The sequence below is a fragment of the Diospyros lotus genome, chromosome 2, assembly GCF_014633365.1.
Source record: "Diospyros lotus cultivar Yz01 chromosome 2, ASM1463336v1, whole genome shotgun sequence".
Taxonomy (NCBI): domain Eukaryota; kingdom Viridiplantae; phylum Streptophyta; class Magnoliopsida; order Ericales; family Ebenaceae; genus Diospyros; species Diospyros lotus.
Genome location: NC_068339.1, coordinates 38926346 through 38951390, shown reverse-complemented (window position 1 = coordinate 38951390; position 25045 = coordinate 38926346). Strand labels below are relative to the sequence as shown.

At 40.0% G+C, this 25045-nt stretch overlaps 1 protein-coding gene across 2 annotated transcripts in view; it reads left to right on the top strand.

Moving 5' to 3' along the window:
* The window catches only part of LOC127793940 (PX domain-containing protein EREX), a 49811-nt gene that overhangs the window by 14514 nt on the left and 10252 nt on the right, over positions 1-25045 (top strand). For both annotated transcript variants that reach the window (XM_052324758.1, XM_052324757.1), the window contains 7 exons: positions 7749-7847; positions 8077-8163; positions 18309-18417; positions 18567-19276; positions 20510-20674; positions 20750-20992; positions 21425-21643. In XM_052324758.1, coding sequence (XP_052180718.1) covers positions 7749-7847; positions 8077-8163; positions 18309-18417; positions 18567-19276; positions 20510-20674; positions 20750-20992; positions 21425-21643 — 1632 coding nt within the window. The remainder of the gene's footprint in view (positions 1-7748; positions 7848-8076; positions 8164-18308; positions 18418-18566; positions 19277-20509; positions 20675-20749; positions 20993-21424; positions 21644-25045) is intronic.

The window sequence follows — 25045 nt, the reverse complement described above, 5'->3', positions numbered from 1 at the left end:
CTATATGCATAATAATATTTGATACTCAATTTATTTTGGTATTATACGAGGACTTTTACTTGTTTGCATGCAATTTTTAAGAATATAATTACCTAATTGAAATTTCCTAATCTATTTTTTTTAAGTTGGCAACATATGTGGTCATATATTTTTGTTCTTTTGTTAATTATTGTTGGAAGATATTTGACATATCATTGTTAGTGAGAAGTATTTGCAATATATTATTTGGTGGTGCCTAGGATGTTGTATACTTGATGTGGACTTGGGTAAGATAAGGCCTGAAGTAATGACGGGTAACATGAAGTTCCAAGAGCACTTAAAGGTTGGAAGGGAGAGAACCAAGGCAATTAAGAGAGAGTGAGAGGTAGAGGAGATTATTTAGCCTTTAGGATTTTATGATGGTGTATGGAAGGTTCTTCATAACAATAGGGTAAAGATGCTCTTATAGGTTGCTTGGTCTTGGAGAATGAGATGGTTGCTTTGAGGTGAAATGACTTTGTAGATGGGCGGGGTTCTTTCTTTGTGTTAACTTAGGATCACTTAGAAATAGATTCTTTAGTTGGATTACACTGCCTCACACATGCACATACTCTCAGATTTTAACGATAACATAGATGAAATCAGAATGAAAAAAGCAGAATGTAAATGACAGAAAAATAAACCAAACCACAGAAGAATACAAGTCGTTTATCCTGGTTCAGATTGCCCCTTAGGACAACCCTACATCCAATCTCTAAAGCCTCCCGAGAGCAGCCTTCTTTGATTCAGAAAGAATGATCACAGTACAATCCCTCTCCCTCACGATTACAAGCCTTTCCAAGATTACAAAGACTATTCAATCACACACAGCCTTTCCTCTTTCGACTTTCTTGTGAGAATGAATTATGCATTGACTAAGCCTAGGCCCGTGTCCTATTTATAGAAAAATAGGGCGTTAATTACTAGGAACTTATAACCGGTATAGACATTTTCGGTTTTACCCCCAAACTTAATTCTAATTACAAGCTGGAAAAAATCGCCTATCTATAACCCCAAATTCCAATGCATCCTAATTGCCAATATGCTGGATTTACTTGAGACAACACTAACAAATCTCCACCATTGTCTTGAGTAAGATCCACTCCATTCTTCAATCATCAAAGCCTTGACCTGCTCTCCTTTCTGGCTTTAGCTTGACATGCACCTGATCACCTACACAAACAAACATTAATAATATTCAAACAATGCTGTAATTTGGACAAAGGAACCGGTTTTGTAAACATATCAGCCGCATTATTTCCTCTTGCAACTTTAACTAGGTTTACCTCTTCCTTCTCAAGGATCTCCCTAATAAAATGATACCTAACATCTATATGTTTGGTTCTTTCATGATGGGATTGATTCTTAGCCAAGTGGATTGCACTTTGGCTATCACACCTTTACTTAACCTTGACATTTCTTCCTAGGAGTTCACCCACAATCCCTTTTAACCAAAGACCTTCCTTTATTGCTTCAGTGACAGCAATGTATTCTTCTGCCTCAATGGTGGATAAAGCCACCACAGGCTGTAGGTTGGTCTTCCAGCTTATGGTAGAATTCCATAGCTGAAAAACATATCCGGTTGAGAATCTCATCCTATCTAGATTGGCTGCATAATCAACATCCGAAAATCCTAAAATGCAAGTTTATTCTCCTAGCTTTGCTCCACCATAAACCAAAGCCATATCTAATGTTCCTTTTACATATCTCAGTGTCCATTTCACAGCATCCCAATGAGCCCTCCCTGGATTGGTCATAAATCTACTAGATACACTCATAGAGTGTGCCAAATCAGGCCTTGTACAGACCATGCTGTACATTAGACTGCCCACTACATTTGAGTAAGGAATCTTACTCATTTCTCTCATGTTTGCTTTGCTGTTTGGAGATTGCTCATGAGAGAGTTTAAAGAGCTGTGCAAAAGGAATAGAAATCTCCTTTGCATCTAGCATATTAAACTTTCTAACCAGCTTACTAAGGTATGTCTTTTGGGATAAACTAAGCTGTCTTTGCTGTCTATTTCTCTTAATTTCTATGCCTAATATCTTTCTAGCTTCTCCTAATTCTTTCATTTCAAAGGCTGACCTTAATCTCAGTTTTAAATTTTGGATTTCTATGACCGATTGACTTGCAATCAGCGTATCATCTACATATAGGAGAAGATATATTGATACCTCATTAGGCATATGTTTGAAATATACACAACTATCATATGCACTCCTTTTAAATCCTTGGACAATCATAAAAGAGTCAAATTTCTTATACCATTGCCTAGGGGATTGCTTTAATCTATAGAGAGACTTCCTAAGCAAACACACTTGCTCTCTATTTCCTCTAACCTCAAATCCCTTTGGCTGCTCCATAAGAATATTTTCTTCCAACTCTCCTGTCATGACTCAAGCAGCATTAAAGGGGTAATGTAGTAATAAGCTTATTAGGAGATATTTTAGCAATTAGTTAGGAGCACATGGCTGCATGTGCAAGGTTGTTAGGAGATAAATATGCCTATATAAGGCTGCTGTAAATGGATGGGATTCTCATGTGATAATAGAAATTCCAATTTCTCTCCAATCTCTGTCTCTCGTTCTTCTGCCATTCTCCCTCAATTCTCTCTAATTTCTCCCCCCATTTTTCTTCAACTTCCCTTCTATACATTCTGTTCTTGACCTTCACTGTATCGGATCCTTTCGATTTCCATTCTAGTCCTAGGCTAAACCTTAGGACCATGACAAATTGGTATCAGAGCATCGTTCCTCGGTTGTGATTTCAATCGATTCTAGACGGAATTGAGGCAGATATAGTGATATGGGTGAACTGTCAAGGAGCTTCAACAGAATCGATTGGTTAGCAATTCTGATCTGATTCCTAAGGAACTAAGGACAGATTGTCACCAAGCAAGGCGTTCCTTGGAACTGATTAAGGCTACTTTGGAGGACAGTTCTCGGAGCTGGTCGAGTTACAAGAAGCGATTGGGTAAGCTGAGCTACAGGTGATCACGGCTTGTGATCTGGAAGAGTTGTTCGATTTTCTTGGAGGCATCGATAACAGCTTAGGCGGATTTGGAACCAATTGTTTGGAGGCTGAATGAGCCTATGATCCACGGCCATTGAATCTCGAAATTGATTTCGATGCACGAGGAAGGGAGTGTTGGCTTGGATTTGAAGGAGAAGTAGGGGATTGGCTCGCGGCTAAGGCTCTAGTAATCTTGTCCAGAATCAAAGACAAGCAAGCTAGGAGGATTCGCAGCTAGAGCGAACGACTGGTACGGGAGATCCGCTGAAGTTGGTGACGTAGACAGCACCAGAGGCGACGCAAACTGAGGAGCATTCGTGATTGGTGTGGGAGTCCGTCGAAGGTGGTGACGCAGACAACCAGGAGGGTTGTGACTGGAGTGACCAACTGGTGCGTTGCTGATGTTGCAGCTTGATAGGTTAGCGATTAGGGCTGGCGACTCTGGTGACCTAGAAGGTGGTTGATGTTTGGAGATATTAATCTCCAATAGTGATTTACGAAGGTGATCTAGCAACAGATTCGGAATGGGCGAGGCAAGATGTTGATGAACAACATCGAATTTTAACAAGTCTTGCTCGGTTTTGACGTGCGAAGTAAGGTTAGATGGATTCCGGATTGAATCCAGCAAATTATGTCGACTGCATCGGAGTCGATCATCATGTGACGAAGCAGAAATTGGATTCCGACACACTGAGCTTGACTCTCGAAAATTGAAGGCGATTATGGAAGGTCGGTTGATATTTGAGGCTTGGAATTGGAAGACGACTTGGCCAATGGATTCCGACGCAACGAGCTTGACTCTCGAAAATTGAAGGCGATTACGGAAATCTGGAGTAGCATACGATCTAGATCAGTTCCTTGACTCCGACGATCTCGGTTGTGAAGGTGACCACCATAGCTATCAATTCTCACTTCTGATGGCGATCTAGGGGACTTAAGAAGGCTGATCATGTCGCTGTAATTGTGCGACTTCTCCCGCTGCTACAATAGACTTGATCTTGAAGCATAACAGTGGCTGCAATTTGCCACTTATTAGATCAATTTTAGAGGTGATTGGGTGAAGCAGTTACAGAAGGGAAGTGTGGGGATTTATGATAGAAAGAGATGTGGTTTCTTGGCCTATTGCTTTTCTAGCCAGTGAGATTTCGGCTAGGAGGAGTAGTGTACGCACGAGAACATTGGAGTCTCAGTCGCAGCAGAAGGGTGCTGCATTTTCAGGGGAATGACCTGCTTGTGAGGCCATTGGGAGTAGTGCATACATGAAGCAGATGAACCCTCAATTACAGTAGAAGAATGCTTCAATTTCAGCTGGAATAGAGCCTCAATGTCAGCCAAAGAAGACTGCATTTTTAGTTGGCAGTAACGGGGACAAAAGAACAAGCAATGGGATACATGATACGAGCAAAGAATTTGGCCTTATGATATGCGAGAAGCTACAAGAGTTTGCGATAATACTTATTAAGAAGTATCATTACAACATTCCGGTGGAATACTTTGATGATTATTACGGAAGTTTTAACAAGGAGGAATTCCTTGGAATAGAGTGGAAGAAGGATACTGGTTTCGGTCGAATTAATAAGGATGGTGGCTGTGGCTGTCAGGACAGTGTTGGCAGCAACAACAGAAAGTCCGAGGGCTTGGTTCAAGGTGTTTGGATAAAAGAAGAATTAAAGGAGTACCCTGATTCCTTTGGAAAGGAGGTTGTTGATGAGGATGATCTAGATGATAATATCGGAAGTCCAAAACAAGAGATGCTTGAGGCATTCAATCAGTTGTCAGGAATGACAAGAGACACCAAGGAATCTCTAGAATTGGAGAGGGATTCAGCTGCAGTGATTGAGGAGTTAGAAGAAGAAATAATACCTCAGGAAGCACCTACTAAAAGGCTGGAAGAGGAAAGTGGAGAAGATAAGTATGGGGTGTATGACAATGATCAGGAAACAGCTCTGGGAAAGGAGTTTCTTGCTGTTGCAATTCTTCAAATCTCGGTTGGTGAGTTGCAATTCAGGGCTGGGTTTGGTTGGTAAGGAAGATTGAGTCCCTTACTATCACTGGAAATGGCATGATTGAGCATGTATCCCTGATGGAAACATCTTCTAATGTTGTGAAGATGTGTGGATTGGGTAAGGAATTTCAGGGATAGCTGATAAACTAGTGGGAAGCTGAGAGAGATAACTGAAGAAGCCAAAAGTTTGGTAGTAAGGAATGGAACTACAACTGCTCTACTGGTTCTTGCTCCAGTGGGAAAATTCATGTTTCTATCTACTGTATTGACAGAGGAACCGACTGTTGGAATTGGGGTTGTGGCAGCACCTAGTTTTGAAGCTCACAAGCAAGGCTCATCTAAGTATTTAAGGCAAGTCAACAATTTCCCATAGTTGCATTTCCAGGATGTTGCTAGTAATTTTGCAATAGAACATGGCAATGGGCATAAAATGCAATAACTGCAACTAGGGATGCTTAACTTACTTGTATGGGATGGGGATGAACTATCCAAGGAAGCTATGGATACAGTTAACTCTTCCTTTAGACTCCAAGTTCCAACTACTAACCATATCAGGTCAGGTGTGGCTGATCATGTTTTCCAATGGAAGACCGAAATTGATTGGACGGCTATAGGAGGAGGTGGTTGTATGGGGCTTGCATTCGATAAAGTTTCTCCTATGGAAGTGGGGCAACTTAGGCTTGGAGTTGATCTGGGACACTTTAGAACGAGGAAGAAGAAGAGGCCTAGAAGGAGAAATGAAGAAAGAAAGATAGATCAGATAGCAAAGACGGGAATTGGATGAAGCAGTGGCTACTTGTTGCAAGTTCTTGAGGACCAGAACTCTCTCGAGGAGGGGGGAATTGCCATGACTCAAGGAGCATTAAAGGGGTAATGTTATAATAGGCTTATTAGGAGATATTTTAGCAATTAGTTAGGAGTACATGGCTGCATGTGCAAGGCTGTTAGGAGACAAATATGCCTATATAAGGCTGCTGTAAATGGATGGGATTCTCATGTTGAATGATAATAGAAATTCCAATTTCTCTCCAATCTTTCTCTCTCGTTCTTCTGCCATTCTCCCTCAATTCTCTCTAATTTCTCCCCCCATTCTTCTTCAACTTCCCTTCTATACATTCTGTTCTTGACCTTCACTGTATCGGATCCTTCCAATTTCCATTCTAGTCATAGGCTAAACCTTAGGACCATGACATCTCCATGTAGAAAGGTTGTTGTGACATCCATTTGATCAAGCATTAAGTCTAAGTGTGCTGTTATGGCTAACAAGATCCTAATTGAAGTATGTCTTACAACCAGTGAGAATACTTCATTAAAATCTATGCCAGGTACTTGAGTAAAGCCCCTAGCCACAAGTCTAGCCTTATACCTAGGCTTATCTTCTTTCCCAGCACCTTCTTTAATCTTGAACAGCCACTTGCAGCCCACCACCTTGTTGAGCCACCCACGTCGCACTTTCCTGCATCATAAATTTATTGTTGTATTAAGACAACAACAAAAAGATTATCTTAAATTCCCATAAATCAATCAGAGGCAGCAATTGTCTCATTTCATATGATGCATTTTGATCATTATATTTTTCAATTGTGAGAGATTTATGAAACTATAAGGTGGAGTGTCATTTTTCCTTTTGATCATTGCACCATATAAATGCTTTATTGATCCTTTGCAAGGGAGAAAATTTCATTGGATGGGAATATTGCTTATTCTGCTGATTTGTTTTACTAATTCTATGTCCTTGCTTGATGGTTATATTCATGAACTAGATATGCCAATTTTCAGTTGCAGATTGATAGGTTTATCTAGCTGTTTCTGAAAATTTTGTATTAAAAATTGTGGTGTATTTGTATGATACAAGAAGTTTTTGATGCTCTGTGTACTAGGATGAAACTAAACTTATCAACAACACCAACAATCACAAGCCTTTATCCCACAAGGTAGGTCGGGTACATGGATTCTAGACCTTTAACCATCCCTATCCATGTCCATATCCTCTATAAGGTTATTATATCTATGGTCATATCCTCTATGGATTGAGTAATCCCCCTCAACATGTCTAGTGTTGAAGGGGTTCCTACTATTTGTAGTTGGTCACAAGCCTGGATAAAGGAGGGTTGCATCAGATGGCTGACAACTAGTGTGAAATTCATTGGATCAAATGTTAGGAATTCTAGACAAATAAGAAACTAAACTTATGAAGAAGAAGAGAGAGTAGCATGGCACAAAAGATATTTTTGACAATTTATGAAGCTAAGGATGCTTATCTTTTTGTATTAGCACTGAATTATGCAAATTTCTCAGCATTTTTAGAAGTTGGTTGTAGAAGAAGAAAAGAGCAGTATGGCACTAAGGATGTATTTTTTTTTTTGGCAATTAATGAAACAAAGGATGCTTGTCTTTTTTTTTTATTTGCACTGAATTATGCAAATTTCTCAGATGTTGATTATTTTACAAATTGCATATATTGTTTGAATTTTCATATCTCCATGAGGGATTATTCACCTTCAGTCTTTTTTGTTTGTCTGTCCTCTCATTTTCTTTTTCTGCTGGTGGGTGCATTAGTGGCAATTTCTGCTAGTTCCTTACCTGCTGTACTTAAAACTGCGTGATCATGACCTCTTGCTTGATACAGTTGTGAGAAAAAACTCTTGCTTAAGCTATCTCTGAATTGTTCTATTAACTTTTTGTTTCCTATGTTGACATTCTTAAGAAACAGTTTTACAGGGTTCAAATTGGTATACAATCACCAGAAGGGATCACCACTACTCGGGGATTACTGCGTAGATTTAGTGAATTCTTGAAGCTATTTTCTGAGGTGTGTTTCAATTTCTACTCCAAATTCTTGTAGCAAAGTTGTCAAGCAACTTTAATATGGATAATTTACATTCAATTTTTATTATGTGCTAACCAAACTCAAATCTGTAACTTTTATTTTAGTGTTGTGTCATTTTGGTGGTTGATCAAATTTAATGCTCTGCCTTCATTGTATGTGATTAAACTTGTGTTAGGAAATCCTTATTTTATTCACAGCCTTCTATTTTCAGCTCAGAGTGGCATTTCCCAAGAAAAAATTGCCCCCAGCTCCTCCAAAGAAACTTTTGAAAAATAAAAGCAGGGCACTGTTAGAAGAGGTACATAACTTCTAACTTTTTTGAATTTGATAAATATTTGTATAATTTGCATGCTTGCTAATAGCCTTTGAGATGTTTTTCCCCTCTAGAATTTTGGAACAATTCCATAAAATTTCTGCCTTTAGATTGTGATAAATATTTGTAATTGCATTTTATGAAGATGTTGATTACTTCAACTTGCTTTATTCATTGTCTCTTTAAATTCATTTGTGTTACCATATCATGCGAAACTTCAGACTATTGAAGTTGATTGCTCGTTATCATATGTTTCTGTAGGCATATTTACTTTTGATCATGTAGAGCTATCATCTATAGCCAAGTTTAAAAGATGACTAACCTAAGATTAGCATTGACTACTTACGGCCCATTTGGTAGGCAGATTAATTGGTGGTAATACTACCTGAATGGTTAATACCCTATTTGGTGTAAAAAGTTGTGTTTGTAGTACCACCTGATAGGATAAAACTAACCCACTGAGGTGGGATAAACTAACCCCCCTGGTAATAAATAATCCAGGTGCAGTGGCATTAAATTTATGCATCGTTTTGACCATTTTTGCCCTAGATATATATTCCATCTCTATCTTTTCTCTCTTCATTTTCATCAGTTCCTTTGTCCCTCTATCTCCATATCAGCAGATTGCACACCAGCACCACCGCTGCCACCATCTCTTCTTCTTCTTCTTCCCCAATTTCCAGATCATGTTGATTTGCAGACAGATTTTCCAGATGTGATTTCTTCTACTGTTAACACTGATTTCTAATTTTGGGGGTTTTTTGATTTTCAGTTTTGGGGTTTTTCTTCTTCTTTTTCATCTTCTCAGGAATGTGATTCCTGGAAATGTCATTCCCAGTAATCTTATTTCTGGAAGGTAACATTGATGCGTTTGGTATGCATGGGAATGTATGAATTAAAATCCTGGGAAAGTAACATTAGTATGTTTGGTAGTTTAAGCACTTTACCAGAAAAGTATTTGAAAGTTTCAAGAATACCCTTATGGCTTAAAATAGAAATTTTATATGCATAATTGGCATTCATTAAGTATTAATAATTTAAAATATCATATCTAAGTAAATATATACCAAAATATAATACCAAAAATTCAAAATAACATAATAATATATTTATTAATTCTCAATTAATTTTATTATTTTTTATATATTATTATCAGTCCAAATTTGTTTAAAATAAACAAGATGCTATACACTGGAGGAATATTATTAAAATATAAATCAAAATCCATCAGAGCAATATTTTTAATCAAACCCACAATAAAGGGTACCCAACAAAGCAGAAGACATCCAAAAGTAACCCCACCTCCAGGAGGAGAAAACCAAATTTGTCACCACTGTGCCACCAACTAATGCAAAAGATAAAAAACCAACACAAAGATGAGAAAATCCTGTGGGACCAAGACATCCAACATAGCAAAAGATCCCTATCTTGGATAGCATCAACACCACCATGGCACCAACGACACTAATCAATAAAAACCCCATGACACCAACACCACTGAAATGATGTACAGAATTTAAAAATGTACATAAATTAATAACAAAAATTGTTCGCACAGGGAAGAGAAAGAGCGAAGAGCAGAAATTTTCTACACAGAGAAGAGAGAGAATGCAGCAGCTCTAGGGGTTTTGTTTTGGGGAAAATGAAGAAGTTAAAGGGTGTGCTTTCTTTAAAGGCTGAGGTCAAATCTGTCCAAAAATTTTTACATCACATTCCCATCACTTGGGAAAGTGACTTTCCCAAGTTTTGTGGGTAATTGATTCCCACAAAACATGGAAATGTGATTCCCATGGGAAAAAGAGATTCCCTAGTATCTAATATACCAAACATGGGAATCATTTTCCCACCAATTAAAGTCCCAGGAAGATGAGCACATTCCATGTACAGACACAACCTTTTGGTACACAAAAAGAAGAGCAGAGTTTGAATGTTTTGGTTTCATAAAAGATTTTATTCTTTTCATCTTCTATTGGAATATGTCATGAAACTCTTGTAGAACATGGTTTTAATTCGTTTTAATCAGATTATTTATAGGCTGTTCTGAAGACGGAATTTTTGGGATTGAATTTGAGCTTGAGAGAAAATGGGCAAATTGGTAAATTGTCAAATTAGCTTTAGGTAATACCTCATTCACAATTTGACAATCCAAACATGGGATAGTTGTAACTTAAGGTAATATCTCATTTAGCAAACGTGAGACAATATTATTTGCTTCCATCACTATTTTATCCTATCCTTAACTTTATCCCATTACCATTTAATACGGATACCAAACTGGCCATTAGGCTTTTGAGATGTTGCCAAAGACTCCTTGAGATTTAGACGCCTTCATATTTTACATGGAATAGAGTTTGAATTTCTTGTGTGTGTGTGTGTGTCTATGTCAGATCATATTAACAACCCTTAAATTTAGGATATTTTCAAGAGTTGGGTGCATTAATGTGGACTCAGTGAACATTGAAGTACATTGAATTCTCTAGAATTCTAATACAACATATTAATATAACATGATGTTGTCATTTATGGGTGAGAAAATGAGATTCTACCTTGTCTTTTGAAAAGTTTCCAGTATTGTCATATTTGGTGAGACTAATAAGGTTGAATAAATTAGTGCATATAGGACAGCCACTTTGTAAGCTTAATCTCTCATGCAAGGAACTGACTGACCAAAAGCTGACAGATATCTATTTAGAAATGAAGACCAAACAAACAAAGAGAAGGGCATAAAGTCAATGTTCTGGTTTTGGTTTGGTAATGCAGATGCAAGCATATCAGAAAACAATTGATCTCTTTAAATTATTTACTGCTCCATATCTTTTCATCCGAGGTGGCTTGTCGTGCCCTTCATTTGGTGCTGGGTTGGGACCGACCAGACTGTAATCTGGCAAATTATTCATTTTCTTTTGCTGAGTGATATTTTGATTAACTTTCCATTTTGGGAAGCTTATATGATGGAATAATTTCTTTCATACTATTAGAGTTTAGAGTTCCACAAATGTTAATGCCTCTGGCTGGTAGAGGACCCACAACATTGTGACATGCAATTTAGTTATCTTTAGCAGCTGGGGGATATGTTATATGCATGTTTTCCAATGCCCGAGGCCTGCGTAGCACCATAGATGTTTTAGTTGGGGAGTGCTGATGGTTTTTATTTTTATTTTTATGTGCTATATATATATATTTTGCTAACCATAAACTTATTTTATATGTGCTAAATTGTATTGTCAATCTTATTGTCTCAGAGTTTGAGAGTGGGAGAAAAGTAGGTCACTTATGTTAATTCAGCCAAGGAAAACTTTTTTTTTGCACACAACCATCTTACATCAGCAGTCAGCCATACTTGCCCATGAGTCCTTCATGGATTCAGTCCACTCACGTGCTTCTATTGCCACAATTGACATGTCCGAATACTTTGATACAACCTGTTGCCAGCTAGTTGTCATAGGCCAGGGGTATAACTGTAATTAGAGGGTAATGGCAGAATTGTAATAACCCTTTAGTTGCTAATTCAAATGGCGCGAGCATGGGGTGTTTCCTAACTGCCGCGCCATGCTGTGTAGCTCTCCTATAAATGAAGATAAGCTGAGGATGGGAATTCATGTGAGAATTATTCCACAGATTCTTTTCCCTCTCATTCTCATTCACGTTTCTCTCGCCCTCTCTAAATCTCTCTCTCTCAATTTCCCTTCTCAATTCTTCCCGCCTAAATCGTTCCTTCCAGAATTACGGGAGGAACCCCTTCCATAGATTCTGAGTTTGACAATTGGTATCAGAGCCCGCGACCTGGCAAATCGAATGGCCGACGGAACGTGAGCGAAGCAGATGGAGGTTAGATTGGACGCGATCGAGTTGGGATTGCGACAACATCAGGAGCAGGTGGATGATAGATTGGAGACGCTGGAGTTAGGAATTCGGAATACACAGGAAGAGATCCACCGGAGTCGATTGGAATACACAACTACGTTGGATCGGGCTGTGACCGGATTGCGAGAAGAATTTTCGGGTCTCAGCCAGCAACTTACGGCAGCACTAAGCATGTTTGCTCGGTAGTTGAATGTTAGCTTGCCAACGGATTTTCCCTCAAGGTCAACGTCGGCACTAATACTGACTGCACCGGTGAATAGGTTGCGACCACAAGAACCAATGGAAGCAGGGGAGGGAGCCCATCAGAGGGGTTTTGGGGGTATCAATTCCACTCAACCGGGGCTGAGGATGGAGATTTCGGCCTTCGATCGGGATAGGTCAAGATGGTGGATACGCAGATGTGAACACGTGTTCTATCAACATCGAATCGCAAAAGGTGATAAGGTTTGTATGGCTGCTTCCTACTTAGATGATGTGGCCGATGCTTGGTTCCAAAATTGGAGTCATGGCAGGTTGGACTTGAGTTGGCCAGAGTTTGTTAATCAATTGTGCAGAAGGTTTGGAGAGAGGACCAGATCGGATGTAATTGAGGAGTTTAACAAATTAAAACAGAATGGAAGAGTGGAGGAGTACTAAACTAGATTTGAAGAATTAAGATCCTTGCTATCCTTATCACAGCCTTGCTTGGATGAGGAGTACTTTGTTTCGAGTTTTATCAGCGGCTTGGATGAGTTAATCAGACCGACGATTAAGATGTTATACCCCACCACGGTGGCACAAGCAGCGGAACAAGCTCGATTGCACGAGCTATCGATGAAATGTTTGCGAGGAGACATAAGTTGTCGACCAAAAATAGCAGAGAGGATCACACCCATGGGGGATATCATAGGGGAAGTAATTTCCAAAGTCCGCGAGGAGGACCTACCGGTAAGGTTCTCCAACCTGTGACCCAACCAAGAAATCTCACGGTGGACCAAAAGAGACAACTAGGCCTATGTTTCCGTTGTGGTGAAAAGTATGGACAAGGCCACCAGTGTAAGAAACTCCTACTTACCATGGAAGGCCAGGAGGAAGTCGAGGAGGAGGAAGTGGATATGGACGGAAATGAAGGCATTCCTGAGGAAAAAGAAGGCGGAGAGATCTCAATGCATGCCTTGCAGGGCCAAGCAGCTGGTAGAGTAGTAAAGGTGACAGGGGTGGCCCGGAAAAGGAAGATAGTCGTGTTGATAGACAGTGGCAGCACCCATAGCTTCCTAGATGAGACCACAACCCACAACCTACAGTGCAACCTCCAGGAGACTCCCCCACTGTCAGTACTAATAGTTGATGGGACCAGAATGGTCAGCCAACTCAGATGTATGGGCTTCAAGTGGCTAATGAGTGGACGAGAATTCTCGGCAGATTTGAGAATACTCAAGTTGGGAGGGTGCCATGTTGTATTGGGGGGTAGATTGGATGAAAATAGTGAGCCCCTTGATATTCGATTTTAACACGTTGGAAGTAACCTTTAATCTGGAGGGCCAACAGGTTACCTTACATGGGAGTTAAGAAACAGGGGATTGTAGGGTGGTTTTAGGGAAACGAATCCAAAAATTGCTGGAACAGGGGAGTACTGCCGTGGGATAGCTACACTCCATTTATGCTGTGGACGTGGGGTTAAGGTCAGAGGAAGTACAAAAGTTTGCTGCACCAAGGGACACTACCTTGGCAACAGAGGACAGTAAGGTACACCTCCCTTTACCCATCCATAATTTGCTAATGGAATTTGAGGATTTGTTTGCCGCTCCCCAAACCTGGCCACCCCATCGAATCCTTGACCATTCCATTCACCTTAAACCCAACACTGAACCAGTCAATCTTAAGGCCTATCGATATTCTCCCATACAAAAGGCTGAAATCGAAAAACTCATAGGAGAAATGTTGTCTAGAAACTTGATCCAACCAAGCCAAAGCCCATATGCCTCGCCAGTCCTCCTAGTGAAAAAGAAAGATGGCACTTGGAGGTTTTGTGTAGACTATAGGCAACTCAACTCACTAACCATCAAAAACCAATTCCCTATACCTATTATTGAAGACCTACTAAACGAATTAACAGGTGCATCCATTTTTTCTAAGCTTGACCTGACCGCCGGCTACCATCAAATCCGCATGAACCTAGTCGATTGTCCTAAGACAGCCTTTAGAACCCATCAAGGGCATTACGAATTCTTGGTAGTGCCTTTCGGCCTCACCAAGGCGCTTGCAACCTTCCAAGCACTGATGAACCACATTTTTGCTCCCTACTTACGCAAATTTATGTTGGTTTTTTTCGATGACATCCTCATATACAGCACTACCTTAGACCAGCATCTATCCCACCTCAAGCTGGCATTTCAAATCCTTAGATTCCATCAGTTGTATGTGAAAAGGTCTAAATGCTCATTTGCAGAAGGACAGGTTGAATACTTGGGACATATTATATCTGGCCAAGGAGTAGTTAGTACTGATCCTCACCAAATTGAAGCTATGAAGGCCTGGCCCCAACCAAAAACCCTGAAGGAACTAAGAGGCTTCCTCGGCCTAACTGGCTATTATAGGCGCTTCATAAAAGGTTATGGAATAATTAGCAAACCCCTTACCACGCTGCTTAAGAAGAATAATTTTGGGTGGGGTCCGGAAGCAGAGGACGCCTTTGAATCTCTCAAAGCAGCCATGTCGCAAGCCCCAACATTGGCTCTACCCGACTTCTCCAAGGATTTTATTTTGGAAATGGATGCGTGTGACACCGGTATAGGGGCAGTGCTGAGCCAGGGAGGGTGACCAGTGGCCTATTTAAGTCACACATTGGCCCCTCGACATCAGGGATTAAGTATATATGACAAGGAGTTGTTGGCAGTCCTAATGGCAGTAGAGAAGTGGAGATACTACTTGGAGGGCAAGAGATTCACCATCAAGACGGACCACGAGAGCCTCAAATTCTTAGCCCAACAACGGGTACACAACCAATTACAGAGGAAGGGGGTAACCAGACTCATGGGCTTTGACTTCACCATCTTATACCGTAAAGGAAAGGAAAACAAGGCAGCCGATGCTTTGTCCCGGAGAGAGGTGCTAGCCGCTTGTTAGGCCATTTCGGCGGTGGTGGCAGATTGGGTGCAAGACATTACCCATAGTTATGATCAGACTCCCTGGATTAAAGAGCTACTCATCAGGCTTTCCGCACAGACTACTAATGATCCTAACTACCAATTAATAAGGGGACTATTGAGGTTCCAGAACAGAGTAGTGATTGGGGAAGACGAATTGTTGAAGAAAAAGATACTTCAGAGCTTGCATGACACCCCCATAGGGGGACATTCCAGGCTCAACGTAACTTACCAGTCGGTAAGACAACTTTTTTACTGGAAGGGCCTTAAAAAAGATGTCACCAGATTTGTCACAAAATGCACTACTTGTCAACGGTGCAAACATGAGCAAATTCCTTATCCAGGCCTCCTTCAGCCCTTGGAAATACTCTCACAAGCCTGGGAACTAATCTCAATGGACTTCATTGAAGGCTTACCAAAATCTGAAGGGGCTGACACTCTTTTGGTGGTAGTAGACAAGTTAACTAAATTCAGCTACTTCCTCATGTTGGCCCACCCTTCACAGCCAAGGAAGTCGTACGGAAACTAATGGATTCAGTATTCAAGGTCCATGGGTTGCCTAAGGTGATAGTTTCTGATCGTGATAAAGTATCTACAAGTCAGTTTTGGAAGTCACTATTTCAAGGGCTTGGCACTAAACTTCATCTTTCTTCTGCCTACCATCCGGAAACCGACGGGCAGACCGAAAGAGTCAACCAATGTCTCGAGACTTACCTTAGATGCTTGTGTGTGTCCAAACCCAGGAGCTGGAGTCATTGGGTAGCTCTGGCCCAATGGTGGTATAACACCAACTACCATACTGCACACAAGAGAACTCATTTCCAAGCTTTATTTGGGTACCTGCTGCCCATCATCCTAGCTGTAATGCACTACTCTCCTCAGGAGACATCCGCAAATCAATACCTCAAGGACAGACAAGACGCCTTACTAGCTGTTAAGCAGGAATTGGCCTTAGCCAATCAACAGATGAATCAATTGGCAGATAAGCACCGCACAGAGAGGTAGTTTGAGGAAGGAAGCGAGGTGTATTTAAAGGTGAAGAGGTTCCAACAACACCTTTTCCATAAGGGACCAATCTCTAAGCTCAGTCCTAAATTCTACGGGCCTTTCAAGATCATGGCAAGGGTAGGACCGGTCGCCTATCGTCTTCAATTGCTTGAGGGAGTGGGCCTCCATCCAGTATTCCACGTCTCCCTACTGAAAAGATCCACTGGCCCCGCTAACAGTTCCAGCACCACACTGCCAACTCCATTGGAAAACATTGAGACCACCACCGAGCCAGTAGCAATATTGGATTGACGAGTGGTTCACCAGGACCAGGCTCCCCTAACGCAAGTTTTAGTGCAATGGTCCAACCTCCACCCGGATAACACCTCATGGGAATATCTCCCAGACCTCCTGCAGCGTTTTCCTAGAAGTACAAGTCTACTGTAATTTCTTGGGGACAAGAAATATTTTGGGGGGGGGGGGGAATTGTCATAGGCCAGGGGTATAATTGTAATTAGAGGGTAATGGCAGAATTGTAATAACCCTTTAGCTGCTAATTCAAATGGCGCGCGCATGGGGTGTTTCCTAACTGCCGCGCCATGCTGTGTAGCTCTCCTATAAATGAAGATAAGCTGAGGATGGGAATTCATGTGAGGATTATTCCACAGATTCCTTTCCCTCTCATTCTCATTCACGTTTCTCTCGCCCTCTCTAAATCTCTCTCTCAATTTCCCTTCTCAATTCTTCCCCCTAAATTGTTCCTTCCAGAATTACGGGAGGAACCCCTTCCACAGATTCCGAGTTTGACACTAGTTTCAGTCCAGTCGAGTCCAGCTTGCCTAGTAGCCATGTGGGCTCTTGAGCATGTGTCTCTATGTCATGCTTTCTGTGCACACTCCTGGGCTGTATGCTGCTTGCGAGGATCTTCTGCTGCATTTTGTGCATGCAGGCCTGTTGCTGTGTGTGTGGCATATTGCCTCATGCACGCAACATTGACATGCTCCGGTGTGCCACTTGTGCAGCTCCGATATTCTACTACATGCAGCCTCTGGACTATTTATTGGGAGACATCTACACATTGTGAGAGCATGCAACCTAGAGACTTTGTTCACTATATGGATGCACCTTGTCTTGTACACACTGCCCTCCTTCCTCATGCTTTCCCTCCACACTTAAGGTTTAGGCATGCCCCCCTCATGCCTTCAGCATGTAGCATGGGTGCAAGGCCGTGTTCTAAAACGCACTAGGTGCTAGTCGGGCATTAGACTGGGCTTAGCACCTAGGCTGCCTAGGCAGGGACTAGGAAAACTGTTATTTTTTAAATTAAAATTCATATTATCCCAAACACACATACAAATATCTATATATATATAAATCTTCCTCTCTCTCTCTCTCTCTATATATATATATATACCTGCAAAGTGCAAACAAAACGGCGACGAAGAGACGATGACAAAAATGGGTTGGTTTGGGTTCGAAGAAAAGAATGACGGCAGGATCGATTTGGAGAGGAGAACGACAACAGGTTGAAGGAGACTTGCATAGCGGCGAAGGGAGAAGAGAATGATTTGGCGGCAGTGTGGTGATGGGGGAAAAAGACGACGGATGTAGGCTGTAGTGGCAGCGGTGAAGGGGGAAAAGTAAGGAGAATTAGGGATTTCTTTGAGGAGAAGGTTGAAGTATCATGCGAAGTAGGGAAAAGGGGGGGATTTTTGTGGGGATCAACGTTGTTTTGGCCAAAATGACGCTTGCAAAAAAGTCAAGCGGCAGCTAGGTGCCAATTGGGTCCGATTAATCAGACCTGGCACCTAGGAGACTGACTTCCCTATATTTGCGGTGGCCAGGGGCCGCCTAACGCCTTGGCGGTTGCCTAGGCCGCATTTTTGAACACTAGTGCAAGGTTCCCACCCATGCTTAGCTGGTTGCCAGCCATTAAGACTTCAACAGAATTCATGGTACCATTTAGAGCTGTACAGTAAAAAACAACTGAGACTCAAGCAACCTGAAAGTGTAGTCAGGTTTGTTCAGTGGAACATATGTGGCAATTTGTTGGTAATCAGTGTTCATTAATTACATGTTTATTGATATTAAATATTTTTTTTTTCTTCAGAAACTATCATATTAATTTTATTGAAATGGTTGCTTTGATTGCAGAGAAGACATTCCTTAGAGGATTGGATGGGACAATTACTATCAGATATTGATTTGTCAAGAAGTGCTCCAGTGGCAATTTTCCTTGAGCTAGAAGCTGCCGCAAGGTCATGTAGGTGTCCCCTCCTGCTAGTCCCAATGTATTATGTTGCATTTCACTTCACGAAGAAACATTTTCCATTAAACCGCAAATGGCATTGAGAAAATAAGATATAAATCACCATATTAAAAAGCTTTTGTGGTGTTATGACACTTTTCCAGCCTTTTACGAATCAAATCAAGAAGCCTTAGATGCGAATTCTGCTGGTCTGGTTTGGCCTTATCAATTGCAGTCCAACTCAGATGTTTCTTTGTGTGCTCATACTTCATCCATAACATCAGATTATGACAATGAGTCAGCTTATAAAACATCTGAGCTCGGAAAAACGATCCATGGAAGGGATATCCATCCTGAACTTAATGAGGGAAATAGAACATCTGACCAAGGACAGTTTTCTTGGCATACAAAGGATTCAAACAATGAAAACAGTGCCCTGGATAGCAAGGAGGCCACTTATGGCACTTCCAAATCTTCCTTTCCTCGTGAGGATGAAATTGAGCCTTCATCAAAACCAGAGAACTGCAAATTGGGTAGCCATCATCAGCAATTGTCAACAGAAAGTGTTGGAAGTGATGTGAACTCTGTTAGAGGTAGTGAAAATTCATATCTTGGGGTGGCAAATTTTGTTGGTGATAATTCCCTTGACCTTCCTGAAGGGCTTGAAATTCCTGGAGCCATGGATATTCTTATGGATTCTGATTTGCAATCGGCTAGGGACTTATCTATTGCTCTACCATCAGATGAACATAATAAATTGAATAGAGTTCTTAACACCCTGCAGCGAAGACTGGCTACAGCAAAAACAGACATGGAAGATCTTGTAGCAAGGCTAAATCAAGAGCTTACTGTGAGACAGTATCTTACAACAAAGGTATTCCCAGTAATCATCTCTTATTTATCAAGTGTAGACTGTAGTACTTCTTTGATAGATAAATCTTCTTTGTTTTTAGTCCTTTCATCCCGTGTGCTACATATGAAGTGGAAATGGATTTTCATAATGGAAGACACTTGACTAATTACCAAGAATAAAGTTCTCTTTCATTCTTTCATCTAGTACATTTGGCTTCAATAATCTACCTGAATTTTGCCTTGATAATTGTTCTATAAGAATCTGAACCAATTACCACTGAGTGAAGAGCCTGTGAGGTGAGTGGATGAAATGGTGGAAATTTGAAACAAAAGAGGGAGACAAAGACTGTAGAAACTTGGTGGGAAACCCTTGGACTTGGACATGAAATAGGATACAACAGGCTTACTGGGTATATGGATGATTGGAGGTCCAGTGGGATTATTGTTGTTGTTGAGTAGTGGGATTATTGTTACTGTTGTTATTGTTGCCTTTGAATGGAAAAACAAATTATTGACAAATACTTACCATATTTATAAAATGAGCAGTAGAAACAAGGGCAAAGACATCTATGTCTAGACCTAAGTCTTGAACCTGAAAGAATGGAAGAAAGAAACGGAGAGAGAGAAGAGAGAAATTAGGGAGGAAACATAGAATAGAATTGAGAGAGAAATGAGAAACTGTATTGAATTCTTAGTTGATTCTTAATATAAGTTGGTTAGCTTTATGTATAGCTAACCAATCAACAGTTAGAAATCAGCTACAGGTTGTAACTGATCTTCTGCGGAGAAATAATCTGCTACAACTGATATACAAGATAAGCCCTACAGCCTACGAGCTTGACAATCTATTCTCAGTTTAAAGTGTAATACAGTTGGTTTAGCTTCTGCCAGGCACCTTTCATACTTTTCAATCTGGATGGTTTATTCCCTGATGAACCCTGAGGAGCTGACTACTTGCATTCTCTCAACTTGGCTTTACAAACAAGTCCAGTAAAGACATCACTGTATATTGAGACAGGATAATTCTCAATAATGTCAATGGATTTGTGGGATGTGAATTGATTTAAGATTTAAGGATTGCTCAGTACACCTGCATTCAGTCACTGATGGAGTTCCTCCGGACAACCATACATCATACTTAAATAATTTAATATATGCATATTTTATGGATATTATTGGTTTATGGCTTGTAGTGTGGCATATGATATTATTATCATTCCACAGATTACGGTCTTATTGGGATGATTTCTTGCAGGTCAAATACTTGGAAGTGGACCTCGAAACTACTAACCAGAGTAGCAAAGAAAACCTGCAGCAAGCTGTTCTAATTGAAAGGGAAAGGTTTACTCAAACACAGTGGGATGTGGAAGAAATGCAGAGGAAGTGTATAGAAATGGAGTTGAAGCTGAAATGTGAACAGGTATAAATATTCATTATGTCTCAACATTTATTTAAATTTCCATTTGGGTATTTAATGACATGTTGGAGGTTCTAGGATGAGAAGTTGCAACTGGAGTCAACAAAAGTATCAATTGTTCAGGAGAATGAAATGTTGCAGAAAGAGTTGGATAGTGCCAGGGAACAGATTAAGACCTTGCAGAAACATCATGAAGACTTGGAGTTGAAATCAAAAGCAGATGTTAAGCTCCTAGTGAAAGAGGTTAAATCACTCAGGAGTTCTCAATCAGAGTTGAAGCAGGAACTTAGCAGATTAATGAAAGAAAAAGCAAAAATTGAGGTAATACTTTAGTTATCAAGCCATGCTTATTTGCTTTCACAGTTCTTCCAGTGATTGACAGTTATTTGTCTGAGAACCATGAGAGAATCATCTCTCAATGTGAGAGTAGAAGTTGTGGGAAGTTTTATATATAAATCCCCATGTTAATAGTCTTTATTTCACATTTCGTTTTCCTTTCCATATCTTGGGGCTATAAAGTTTCTTCTCTTTGTATACTCTTTTAGGATTTATTCGTTTTGTTCATTTTGTCTAGCAGACCCCACATAGTGGGATAGGCTTGATATTTTGTTGTTGCTCATTTTGTCTGGCTATCTCTGTATGTATAGGTACAGTGATTAGATCCTTTGTTTTGTTGTCATATAATTTTTGAAGAGCTAAATCTTAAACTTCCACCTGGATTCTTTTCTTCTTTTTTGGTTTTGTGTTTTTTAGAGTGTTCTACAAAAGGAGAAGGAAAAATGGGAACATTCCAATGCTGCTAATGAGAAATTGCTGCATGAATGTGAAATCCTTCGCAGTCGGCTTGAAGAATGCAGTGTTAATTTCCTCATTGAGGAAGAAAATAAACTGATAGTGGATGCTTCTTCACCATCTGATGCTATGGATCTACTGTCTACTTCTGATAATAGGATTGGTTTTCTTCTGGCTGAGGTACCTTTTGTCTCTTGTTATTCTTTTTGTAATTTTCAAATTACAATCTGTTCTTGTATTTGCAATTTTATCTCTTCAGTTTTATGGTTCAGCTGAAACCACAAACTTTTTCTTAATGACTCTCCTTAATCTGAATGCTGATTTTTTTAAATAATACAATTTTTGAACCTATTTTAAAAAATACTACAGGTTTGAAACTATTTAAGACTACTACAAAATTTTGCAAAGGGAAGTAACCAAGCAAAACTCACTCATGGGAGCTGAGGAGCGAGTTCCTCAAAGAAAAAGGTTTTGTGCACTTTTGCATTACTGTGCACAACACTTGCTCCTGCAGTTAGCAAGTTTTACTCAGTTACATTTTCTTAAAAAAATTTCAAGTATTCTTTTAAATAGTTTTAATGTTAAATATGTTTAAAAATTGTAAAGGCTGGATACATGGAAGTCTAGAATTCATGTAGCCGACCCCACATAGTGGGATAAAGCCTGAATATGTTGTTGTTGTTGTTATGTTTAAAAATTGTAGTTTTTTTTTAAATCCTGAATCCACGGATACGACATGGACATGGCACGATAACATATGTGGAGGTGACAATTTTTAGAAGAATCAAGACTTGACTAGGTGGGCGAGTTCCTCAAAGCAAAAGGTTCTCTGCGCTTTTGTATTACTGTGCACAACACTTGCTTCTGCAGTTAGCAAGTTTTACTCAGTTACATTTTCTTCAAAAATTTTCAAGTATTCTTTTAAATAGTTTTAATGTTAAATATGTTTAAAAATTGTAGTTTTTTTTTTTTTTTTAATCCTGAATGCACGGTTACGACATGGACATGGCACAATAAAATATGTGGAGGTGACAATTTTTAGAAGAATCAAGACTTGACAAGGTGGCAACATAAAAAAGGAACATAAGGCCCATTTGGTTAGGGCCTGTTGAAACAAATTTTCTGACAACAGTTCTCTAAACTAACTTGCACAAAGTCATTCTCCCAAATTTGTATAATTTGGAACTGTAACACCTTAAAACTTTAGCCAATTGGGGCCCATATTTTTTCATATGTAATCAGGGTATAGTAATTATTTCATAGTTTTTTCTTCGAAAGAAAGTTTGTTGCTCTTACATTATTGCAGCAGGAGATAATCATTCGCATTCTACTTATTAGAGGTCTATGTATAAAGAAAATTGAAAAATTTTTGCAGTAGAAGCTCAAAATATGAAGGATCAACAGGTGTAGATCTATAGAGTGGTTAAGGCTTGATATGTTTTTGGTTGTTTCTGTTGATAGATCTTATGTTTTCTTTGAAGAATTGGAATGTATTACTTGTCGATTGAAATGATGAATAGAACTAAGTTTTATCTTTGTAATGAAGATATCAATCATATTCTAAAGATACTTATGTTTTATCGAAGAGCTTAGGATCAAGTATGTAGGGTAATGGTATAGAAAGATACACACTGCCCAAGTAAAGAACCATATCAGATAATGAAGAAATTAGTGGATTTAAATAAAAAGCAATGCAAAACAACCCAAATTTGATACCTGTGTCATGAACCTAGGGCTTAACCTAGGATTAGTTTGGAAATCGGAAGAATCCAATTCAGCTAAGGCCAAGAACAGGAGGAAATTAGGGGGGAATTTGAAAGAATGAGGGAGAGATTGGAATAAGTGTAGGGGGGGGGGGGGATTAGAAGAACAGAAAAGAAGGAGATGAAGATCAAGAAAAGGGAGAGAATTCGGAGGAGGAGAAACAAATTCAATTCATTAATTTTTGGATAAAGAAACAACCCATTATAGCAACCTTATAGGCATATTTGCCTTCTAACAGCCTAACACATGCTCCCATGTGCTTCTAACCACTTACTAAAATATCCCTAACAAACTATTATACCCTATTACAATAATACCCCTTTATTGCTCATAGGGTCTTGACAATTCCCTCCTCCTTGAGAGAGTTCTTGTTCCCAAGAACTTGCAGCAAGTAGCCATTGCTTCATCCAATTCCCACCTTCTCTATCTAATTTACCTTTCTTTCTTTCTCATTCTAGGCCTATTCTTCTTCCTCGTTCCTAAGTGTCCAAGATCAATCCCAATTGTAATTTGGCCTAGAACGTCAATAGGAAAAACTTCATCAAGTTCCAGCCCAATACAATCACCCCCAGTAATAGCTATCCAATCAAGATTGGTCTCCAACCTATGGACATGATCAACCACTGCTGGATTAACATAGCTAGTAGCTGAACCTTGGAGTCCAATGGAAAGACTATCCATGTTTGTGACTTTTGTTAGTATTTCATTACCGTCCAATACAGGTAAGGAGAGCAGATATACAACCATAGTTGCTGTTATTGTATTCCCATTCGACCCACAGCCATGCTCTGTTGCAAAAATATCAACAACAGCCTCGAAATGCAACAATTGAGGATTGTAGACTAGTCTTGAATACTCATACCAAGGCTTTTTGTGAGCATTGACATTAGGGGCTGCGCCACTTCAATTCCAGCCAACGATTTCTCAGCCGTAGACGCCTGGCCTCCAACTCGACCTTCTTCCCTAACATGATTTACATCTAGATTAGGATGTGCATCACCGGAATCACAAGCTTCTTGTTCTTGTAAAGTGTGGCCAACCCCAATCTCCTCATGTACTTGGTGAAGAGGCTTTTTTGGCTCATTCTTCTGCTGCTTCCAGAGATTAATAGCATCAAGTGCCTCAGCACTAGTAAGGGTGCTTGAGACGCTGCCAACTGATTGAGTGCCCTCCTCCAATTCATTTTCCTTGCTCTCTTCTTCCACCTCCTCTTCTTCCTCTTCTCCTTCTTCCTAAAGTTGGACTAATCTTGTTGTAGAATCCAAAAAATGTCACGATCGAGAACTTTTTTTCCAAAAGAATCGGTGTGTTCCTTTAATTCTTCTTTTGCCTTTGCTGCCCTATCAATCTGTTCATTACAGATTCCCTTTGGATAATGCCATTCACCTTTAATATCATTTCTGATGTTGCACTTCTTCTCCAGCTGCTCCATTTTTAGGAATTTCTCTCTATTAAAACTTCCACGATAATCATCGAAGAATTCAGCTGGAAAGCTGTAATGATACGTCTTAGTTAGTATCATTGCAAACTCTTGCAGTTGCTCATGTAACATATGGCCGAAATCCTTGCTCGTATCACGTATCACACTTCTTGTTTCCTTATCAACTTGGCTAGACTCATTATCCAACTTTCCCCATGCCTGATTTTTTCGACTAAATTGCTCTTGATTTTTGTTGTTGCCAGCTGAAATTGCAGCCTTTTTCTGTTGCTATTGAGGCTCCAATTGCCTCATGCTTCTACTGCTTCCCATGGATTCACGAGCAAAATTTTTCACTGAAAATGCAGCATTCTTCTGCTACAATTGAGACTCCAATGGTC